This window comes from Chaetura pelagica, unplaced genomic scaffold, assembly GCF_000747805.2.
Source record: "Chaetura pelagica isolate M959 unplaced genomic scaffold, ChaPel_1.0 scaffold124, whole genome shotgun sequence".
NCBI lineage: Eukaryota > Metazoa > Chordata > Aves > Apodiformes > Apodidae > Chaetura > Chaetura pelagica.
In genome coordinates, this window is record NW_009952891.1 from 213,473 (window position 1) to 223,521 (window position 10,049).

Consider the following 10,049-nt stretch of genomic DNA (forward strand, 5'->3'; position numbering starts at 1 on the left):
TTCCCTACAGAATGGGCAGCTTGAAATCTTGAGTGAAGTGACTTGTTTCCAAAAGAAGGATGTTGCATCTGACGTGGCTGGAAGTTTTGGTGACACACTGTTGAGGTCCAGTATGACTGGAATTGTTCAAGGCAGGACTGGCAACGCTCTGCTGTGATGACATCATGCAAAATCTCCAGAGTGTGGAAATGGGCCGTGCTCTGCACTCTGGCACTCAGCACAGTGTGCAGCCTGGATGGAGTCAGGAGCCTCTTGTTTTCAGAGGACCCAGCCTCCAGGCTGTGCTGCCAGAGAGAGAACCCCTGGCTGGCTTTTCAATCAAACCTGCTGAAGCTTTGCAGTGTTCAAGGTTGATGGATGGTTTCTTTGTGGACGTACCAGTAAATGTAGCATTTCTGCATGGGTTAGGAATACAATGTGTGGAGTTTGGCTTCCAAGACACCAGCTTGGTTTCACAGTTATCCTTATGACCAGCAGATGGAGTTGAAAGAATGTTACTTTTTGGAAGAGAAGAAAATAGTTTCTCTTCTCTTCTCTCAACCTAAGAGTTGGAGCAGCACATCTTCTCTGGCGTTTTTTTCCCTAACTCTTAGTAAACTATATATTGAGTGTTCTGTTGCAGTCTTCCTTGTTTCTCTGTTTCTTTTCATGTCCTTTGAATTTCTTTGTTAACTTTGATCAGAAGAGAGGAAAACAATGAGTGGGGGATGAGGATTCCTCAGGTGTGCCTTGCTGCAGACCTCCTAGAGAAAGGAAGAAAGCTGTTTCATCACATGTAGAGCTGTAGCTACTTAGAATAGACAACTTCTGTTGTCTAGAGACTTGAAGTAAAAGGCTGTATGAAAAATCTCTTGTGTCCTCACAGTGAAGAAGGCTTGTTTTTCTTAACATTTCAGTGATTATTTTTCTTCTTGCAGCAAAGTCAGTCTTCTTGTTTACTGTGGGGAGAGATGTGGGGCATGCTGTGTCTCTGCTTGCTGCTGTCCTGAGCAATCTGGCAGTCTTGCTGCTTGCTGTGCTCACCTTCCCTGTGCCTGCCTGACCTGCACTCTGAAAGTTTTTCTTTCTCAGGCATGCTCTCTCTTCCTCAAGAAAACTGAAATAAACCTGAAGTGGGGCAGCAGCCTAACAAACGCTAGGGAATAGCTCTTGTCTATATTACTTAGCCGTGAGCTTCTAAAGGAAGAAATCTTAAGAACCTGGAAACAAATCTAACAGATAATGTCCAGTGCCAGAGAAACTGTTGTTATTATGTTGGGAGCAAAGTAGGAATCTCTGTTCTGGCTTGGTGCAGGAGTTCATCCTGGGAATGTGTGTTGCTTTGAATGGTGGAACATTTTAATTTTTGCCCTATCCGTAAGTAGTGGTGCCAGAAATGAACCGAAGAAGAGGATCTGTGCTTTCCCCAGTGCTCTGGCTCGTCTTCCACTCTCTCATCTTCTATATATAAGTATATGAGGTGGAGAGCACCCATTGCCATGTCTTACTCTCAGCAGCTGAGATGAAGTATTCTACCCGTAGCCAGCACTCTGACAGCATGACTTCCTTCACTTAAAACTTCTGATCTGTCTCTTATCCGCAGACAGGAATTTTTAGTGTTGATATTTCCTCAGTCCATTTGATCACCCTGTATGTTCTATAGAAAGCACTCTTAACATTTTGTTCACTGAATTTCCTGTATGCAAGGGCTGGGCTCTGGCTGCACTTTCCTATATCCAGTTTATTCCTCCTTTTTTTTTTCCCACTTTGAAACACTTCATTGCATGTTTCTTGTCATTTGCTGGTCCTTCAAATGAGCTTATAAAGACAAGGAGTTAAAACTCCAAAAGTATATCCTTAAGAAGGATACTGATCCAGCCTTGATTTCCAGCAGAGTCCAGAGTCAACTGCACATGTTGAGGTGTTTGCTGGTTTAGGAAGAAAACTCTTTAAGCCATTGAAAGCCAAGCGCATTGAGGGCACACTCTTTAGGACCAGCTATTCAGGTTCCTTCTATGGAGGGATCATAGGAGCCTTCTCACCTTTTCTGTTTGCTGGGGACTTGAGAGGCTCACTCACCTGTACCACCTGCAGAGGTGGAGATTATACTGCATAGTGGGAGGTGGAAGCTGAAAGATGAAAACACTCTTCACTCTTGACAGGAAAAGTTTGCCTGTAGCCATGTCAATGCCCAAGCTTTGAAATAAACTTTGGGCTCTGAATGCATCTTCATGGTAAGACTGTACACCGGGCTGGCTTTGTATGTGGGAGCTGAGTGTGTCACCTTCCCTTTCTTCACATTTGTAGCTGCATTGCAAGCTCTCCATGTGGTGCTACTGACAGGCTGACATCATCTCTTACCACTCGGGCCAATGTGCCTCCAAAGAGCACGGCCACCCCCTGAGTCTGTGTCCAGTTCAGGAAGCCTTTTTTCCTCTCTCTGAAGTCTTCTGCCCACCTTTCAGACTCAGATTCTCATTCCTTCTGCTACTTGGATGAGAGGATGCAAAGCTGCAGGGTTGTTGGTACCAAGACGAGCACTTGCAGTAACTGCATTTGTGTCAGCCTGCTCTGTGTGCACATGGACTTCTTGAGGCAAAGCAGACCTGATTCCTGGTGTCAGAAGGATCCTTCCTGTATAGAGAAGAGCAGGCTGTTCAGACCAGACCTGTCCACAGTGCCTGGTGGAACCAGAGAAACCACCATCCAGACAGAGAATATCAGAGGGAATTGCAAGAAGTGTAAACTGGTTCTGTGTTGTTTTCACATTGGTAGTCACTGGAAAAGCCTGGGTTGATGAAGTGACTGCACTGAGAAACGTCTCCTTCCTGGGTGTCATCAGCTGCCTGCTGCTTGAGCTCTTGCTGCAGTTTTGTGACAGAACAGTCCTTCCTGGGCTGTTCAGAGCTTATTACAACATCCCTGCAATTCCTGTTTGCAGGAAGGACTTATTTCAATCTTACTGTAGATGTGTGGGATACCTGACTTGAGTTAATCACACTGTGAAAAACAAATTCATAGAAGTGTTGTTAATTAGAAGTGTTATTAGAGATTTACAATTCATGGATATATCCACTTTGTGTCCACAAGCTCTTCTCTGAAAGGGACCTCCAAGATCACACTTAAGCCTATAGTTGAGGGGAACTGAGAAGGTCTGGGTGTGTTTCACCTTTTATGCTCCTGCAAGAGTGAAGGTGGGATGCAACTTTCCTCTGCAGATACTAAAGATTGTTTTTGAAAGTCTTAATAGCTAGAGTGAATCTGCCCATAGTGTAAGCACGTATGTGAATAACGTTAAAAATCACTTGTCATTGGGAAATAACATCCCTTCTATAGTCCAACAGACTGAGAAATCCCAAATACAGCACTACCTGCCTTCTGATTAGGGGGAGGGAAGGTCTGTAAAACAACTGTATCAAAAGTAGTCCTTTGTAGCAGTGGATTCTTAATCATCTCACTCAGGTCCACTGTTGACTCCAAACCTGTCCAATTAAAAGGCATTTTTTAAAATGCAGAATTTGTCCTAATGTAGTGATTCCAGAATGTGGTGTCCTGTTATAAGGGAGAAAGAACATGGAAATCAAAAGACTGCACCTCATTCTGGTGTGGACTTATTTCTGTGCTTGCAGGAGGATTTACACACTTCTGGCAAGACTGCGGTGCACTAACAAGTCTCTGGTTTTGACTGGTGCTGCCGACCACTGTTCTTTAAGAAAAACTAACAGGGAAGTGTCAGCTTCCTGAGTCAGCAGTCTTGAAACTAAGACAGATGGTGGAAAGACCATTCATTACATTTCCAGGTTTTGGACTCTACAAGACCAGCATAACTCTAGAGTTTAGACAGTGTTCTGACTTGGGGGGTTTTTTGTGCCTACCTGCAGACACTTGCATCTGGACCAAGACTGCTTGTTCTTCTAACTACTGATACTCCACAATTCTGCCTTTTTGTTACTTGATCTTCAAGAAGTCCTTCTGGGTCAGGGCATCTGTGCTGATACAGCTGTAGTCATGTCTGTTAACTGGTAGGGTAGTAATAGCAGGAGAACTTTGGCTTGGGAAAAAAGTCCTTTGACAGGGATGAAAACATCGCTTCCAACAAGATTTTCTTTGGCATGGTCTCTGTATTTTTCTGGAGATTGGCTGAACTAATTGTTTCCTATTTGTGTCACAAGAATTGTTTCAGCAAAACCTGTCTGCTCTTGTGGATTTGTTCATGGAAGAAGTGGAAGGCTTAGTTTCAGCTGCAAGCACTGAGAGCATAAGTGGATGGGTTTCCCTCACCCTCTCCTTGCTCTTTTTCTTGCAAACTCAAGATAAACAGATGAAGCAATTCCTCTTTGTTTCAGACCTACTATAATCATTATTAGTGACAGAGTGCCCACCTCCTCCACATCAAATAACAGACATTGTGCTTTCTACTTGATATTGTGTGTTTCATTCTCCAGAAGAAAAACTAGCTCTTCAAGAACTGATGTGCAGGTGGCAAAGTTGAGGTCAAAAACTTGCTGCTGGAGCAGTGATGGCTTGTGCCAAGGAACCTTTTCACTGACCTAAGGAAATGAGTTTTGTTGCTGTTATGGGCTCTGTTTTGTAGGCTGTGGAATTTTCTGGAGAGTGCTTCTCAAAGGTCAAAAGTAGAGTAGGCTACAGATGGTGTATTCTGACATTTAAGGATGATCTTTCTTAAATGTAGTGAGCGGGCTTTGGTCAGCAGCTCCAAAGAGAGCTCTGAACTATTTCTTCTGTTACCTCCCCAGTATAATCCTGCTCTTCCTATATTCTATTTATAAGTGGGTTTAATGGCTGGTTTTCCTTAGGTAGCTTGGAAGTTGGTGAGCTTTTCTGTGGTAACCTATATTTACAGTGCATAATCAAAGTGATTCTTGGGACAATTTCACATTTGTCCATGAGATGAATTCAGGCTGCGAATCCCAGGGATTTAAGCACTTCTGCAGTCCCATATCTGTTCCTGCTGGCAGAGTCCTTGCAGGCTGTGGAGGTGTTTCATTTTGAAAATTAGGTCTCTACATTTGTTGTCCTTAAAAGGTCCAAGAAAGTGGTAGAAAATCCTCTAAATCTGTGCTGACATGTGAAAGAAGCTGTTTCTCCTCTGCAGTGCTATGAGCTGTGTGTTAGAGTGCAGATCTCTGTGGGTGTGCAGAGTTTGTCAGGCAGGGCTTGGGCGCCAGAACAGAGTGTGTCCAGAAAGAATGGATGCTGGAAATAAACCAGTGGATTTTCTGAGCTGATACAACCTTCATGTCACCTCGAAGTTAACTTCAGTTCACTTCAGTAGACACAATGCAATCCAGATTTAGGTGGCCCTTTCTGGGAGAAAGCTGTATGCAGCTCACCTTGGAAATTTTCTCTATGAAAGGAATGTCAGCAGTCACTTGTGAGGAGAGAGGCTGATTTATGCTTGGAAAATGAGTTCTAGCTTTTACTGCAATATATAGAGACTGTCAGTCATGTAATTATGACCATCTTCTCCCATTGGGCTTCTCTTTCTATTTGGGACAAGAAACTAGGATTGAAGTGTATAAAACCTATAGTACAAAAATGTAGCACTAAACAGACTTGAATTCCACCTCCAAGTGTGGTAAAAGCTCATTGCAGTTGGGATTGTGAACTGTCTCATAAAAAGAAGATTTTGAATGGCTTGTTACTTAAACTATTGTTTGTTAATGTCTTAACAGAGGAACCTCTTAGTTCCTATTCTAGTGTTAGAAGTGTTTGAGAATGCTGCAGAGACTGGTGTAATAATCCTTGTAGCTTGTTAGAGAATGCCCAGCAAATGGTCTTGTGATACTTAAATTATTACCTTAGAATGGTTTGGGTTGGAAGGGACCTTAAAGACCATCCAGTTCCAACCCCCTGCATGGACAGGGACACCTCCCACCAGCCCAGGTTGCTCCAAGCCCCATCCAACCTGCCCTTCAACACTGCCAGGGATGGGGCAGCCACAGCTTCCCTGGGCAACCTGGGCCAGGCTCTCACCACCCTCACAGCAAAGAATTTCCTCCTCACGTCCAACCTCAATCTCCCCTCTGCCAGTTTTCATCCATCACCCTTGTCCTCTCCCTCCCTGCCCTTGTCTGAAGTCCCTCGTTTAAGCCCCTCACACAAGATTAAGATCAGCATCAAGACGTACCAACCTGTTTCTCAACTTCCTTTGTTCTCTCAGTCCCAGATGCAAACCCAAGTACAGCAAGTGGGGATCGTCCCGACGCAGGCGATGGCGACTGGACCAACAGCAGACCCGGAGAAGCGCAAACTGATCCAGCAGCAGCTGGTGCTGCTGCTCCACGCGCACAAGTGTCAGCGGCGGGAACAGGCCAACGGGGAGGTGCGGGCCTGCGCCCTGCCCCACTGCCGCACCATGAAGAACGTCCTCAACCACATGACACACTGCCAGGCTGGCAAGGCCTGTCAAGGTGAGAGCAGGGGGCACTCTGGCAAATCAGCTGGCTGAGGTTTCCTGCCTGTTTGTCTCTTCTTGTCAAGGAGATCCCCACACCTGGCACAAATGAGCATCACAACTGGTTCTTTAATTAAATAGCTGCTGCCTTTATCACTACCTCTGCCTTTATCACTACCTCTCCCCATATTCCATTTCTGATTTCTTTGTAGTTGTCAATTTAGAAAACAAAATGCAGTGTTTGTCCTTCAGAAGTAGGACAGCACCAATGTAGCCTTGCAAACATACTTTTCATCTCCTTCTCAATACAGCAGAGTGTATAATATCCACCGTGTCTGTGCCTTAGATTTTAATATGGGTTGGAAAGGACCTTAAAGATAATCTAGTTCCACCCCCCTTGCATGGGCATAGACACCTATAGCTTCTGCTTAGCTATGATTGCTCAATGTTCTCAGATCAGAAATCAGCCTGGCAGAAGGTCTTTATCAACACAAAAACCCCATCCTAAATGGATATGAAGTAACATATATAACACTTGAGATCCAACATGGAATCTGGGCTGGATTTAACCACCTGGGAAGTCTTAACTGATGGCAGTGTCATGCAAAGCCAGGTCCAACCATATTTTACAAAATTCTACCTATTGCCTTGAGTTTGGTGTTAAACACACATCTTGGTAAATACATCCAGTTTTGTTTGCCTTTTAGCTGTGTTTAGTTATAGGTGCAGTATCACTTGTAAAGGAGAAAAAACAGTTGCTCCAAAAAATGAGGTAATCCTAAACCAGTTAACCAGGGAGTGACCTGAATTCTGTTGCTTTTCCTTGTTACAGTTGCTCATTGTGCATCTTCGAGACAAATCATTTCCCACTGGAAGAATTGTACTCGGCACGACTGTCCTGTGTGCCTTCCTTTGAAAAATGCCAGTGACAAAAGAAATCAACAACGTAAGTAGTTGCTTGGCTGCTGCCTCAGTGGAATGGTACTGTTAAAATGAAATTGATCAAATATTCAGTGTAGGAATGAATTTTTACAGAGTCCCCACAAACTCTGGTTTTAGCTGTTTAATAAACTTTTATAAGGAGGAAGATACTGGTGAATTCTCCTTTCTGGTCCTTGAATGCAGTTTGTTACTTAAATCACAGAATCATGGAATGGTTTGGGTTGGATCATCTGGTTCCAACCCCCCTGCATGGGCAGGGACACTTAAATATACTATCATTGAAAAGGAAAAGGCTTGAATCAGGCACACACCTACTTTGAAAGGATGTGGCAACTTCCAGCTGGTGTTTCATTGTGAGGGCAGATCAGTAGATTCCACTTACAGTGCAGCTCTGGAGGCAGGCAGGGTTTGGGGAAGATATAAGCTACTTCATTATTTTTATTGCTGCTGTAAATAACTTAAATCAACATGCTGATGATAAAGAATAGTAAAAAAAAGTTTGTAAAAAAAGTCTTGCACACAAATAGATCTCATCTGGGTGTCTTAATCACTAGGTGTATTTAATGCTGCTATAGACTAGCTGAAGTTCTAGAAATCATAGTGATTTGGCCATGCCTTTTTTTTTCCTATAACAACTTACCTGTTAGTGATGCTTGGAGGCAGTTTCTAGAGCATTTCTTCCCTTTACTCTAAAACAGAAAATACTGAACTTACGTTGGTAGGTTTGTTTCTCATCAAATCCTTTGAAAAGATGCCAAGGTGGAATGTTTTACAGCATAGATGCAACAGTTCTAGAAGTCTAGTGTTACACCTGAGTATATTTAAATAAAGGCTAAGAAGTGGAAAATATCTGGAGGACTTGGAAAGCTTGTGCATAAGAATTCTGCTAATTTCCATGTAGGCTGAGACTGCAGTGAGGAACACTAATAAACCTTGGAGGATAGAGAGGAGCTCCTAGCTTAGGTGAGATTAAAGCTCTAGGGGAAAGTAGCTGTTAAGATGGTCCAAATTACCTATTGAGGTTACTATACTTATAGTTTCAGGAGGGTTTTTTTTCTCTCCTAAGCTGAAAAAAATAATGAATGCAGAACTAGTTGGGGGTAAGGATTTTGGTTTTGTTTTACCAAACTTCTCCTTGATAAACAAGATACGCCTTGTGTGTTCAAAGTTGGAATTTGTTGCAAGTGATTAGTTACATTTGGCCTTTGAAAAATGTGTTGAAAGCTTTGCTTTTTAATGTGACATGGTCCATTTGTGCATAGCATCCTTATTACACAGTTGTTACCAAAGTGCTAACAACATTTAGCACAACAGAATTGGATTTTTCAATACAAGCTGCTGTAGAAAAGTATTTTGTGCAGTACTTGTTTTTACGTCATCCATACAAGTCCTCAAAAGAGAAGGCACTTAACAAAAAAGTCCTTTAAAATAATTTTAAGGGATCAAATAAGATGTTTGAATGCAACAGAATTATAATGATTAAGCATAGTTTGGCTCTTTTGTTGCATGTGAGGGAGATAAATATGAAATATTCAATTAATCAATAATCCAGTGGCATTAACTGTGAAAATTTGTGGCTTAGTATGCTGGGGTATAAGGTTCTTTGTTCTGAATTCTGTCTTTGAATCATACAGGTGACACCTCATGCTTTGTTTGAAGGTGAAAAGTGAACACTGAAAATACTTGTACAAGTATGTTTAAAGGACACCCCTTTTTTAGGCATTCAGAAATGTGTGTGAAACGATTTACTCTAATATGTGCATTTAAAAACACTGTGCCTGATCAGGTGAAAACAAACCTAAGCTAGGTTGGTTTAAGAACCAAACAAAATGGTGGGTCCCTTAGGAATAAATAATTATAGCAGGTACTAAACTGAGGGAAGGAGGGGATCATGTGAGGCAGAATATGAGGACAACATTCAGAAAGGGAAAAGGAAAGGGGAAGTGTGACCCTTGTTACTCTTGCCAGGCAGTTGTCCTTACAGAATAAGCAACCACACGATGGTCATTGAATATCTTGGGTCCTAGAACCTTTCTTTCTGTTTTACCATTGTTACTTTGAGTCCTCTTGTATCTGTTCTGGAGTTTTAGATGGCTCCTTCAAAGTGTGCTGATCTCTTAGAAAATTGTGCAGGTCAGCACTTCTGAGGCACTGCAGTCTGTTGACTGGCTTCTACCCTTCCCCTCTGCAATGGGACATACTCTCCATAAGCATCTCTTCCTAACCTATGGGGGGTTCCCTCTGCATGCTGCAAAAAGTCCTGGGTTTTAGGTTGTTACCACAGAGCTGTTTATTCACAGATACCTTACTCCATGGTTTAGCATTTAAATCTTTTGCAAGGAACTTCTGTGCCAGGTTTCATTGGTATAGCTTTTCTTCTAAAAAAAACCAAAAGAGTAATCTTGAACTAGTTTTTATTTTAATTGTTGATAGTAATATCACTTGTTAATAGGACATGTTGGGACAAGTTTCAAGTTCTTTCTGTTCCACCTGACTGGTTGCATGTACCATGTGTACCTCTGGAAGGATGGGGGGAAACTGCAAAACAAAGAGTTATTTGCTATAATATTAAGCTTTGCATTTGAATAAGCCAGTGACTCCTGAGTTTTGAAGTAATGACTTGGAATTCAGTGCAGATGTTTTGGGGTTATTTTGTTAGGAAGGACTTGCTCCCTGCCGAGCCAACCACAATTTGAGTTAGACACTCTTT

General features: G+C 42.5%; 1 protein-coding gene across 1 annotated transcript in view; it reads left to right on the forward strand.

The window, feature by feature from the left end:
• The window catches only part of CREBBP (CREB binding protein), an 83,675-nt gene that overhangs the window by 24,958 nt on the left and 48,668 nt on the right, over nucleotides 1-10,049 (forward strand). Inside the window, 2 exon segments of the mRNA XM_009995506.1 lie at nucleotides 6,164-6,413; nucleotides 7,230-7,343. Of these exon segments, the coding sequence (XP_009993808.1) occupies nucleotides 6,164-6,413; nucleotides 7,230-7,343 (364 nt within the window).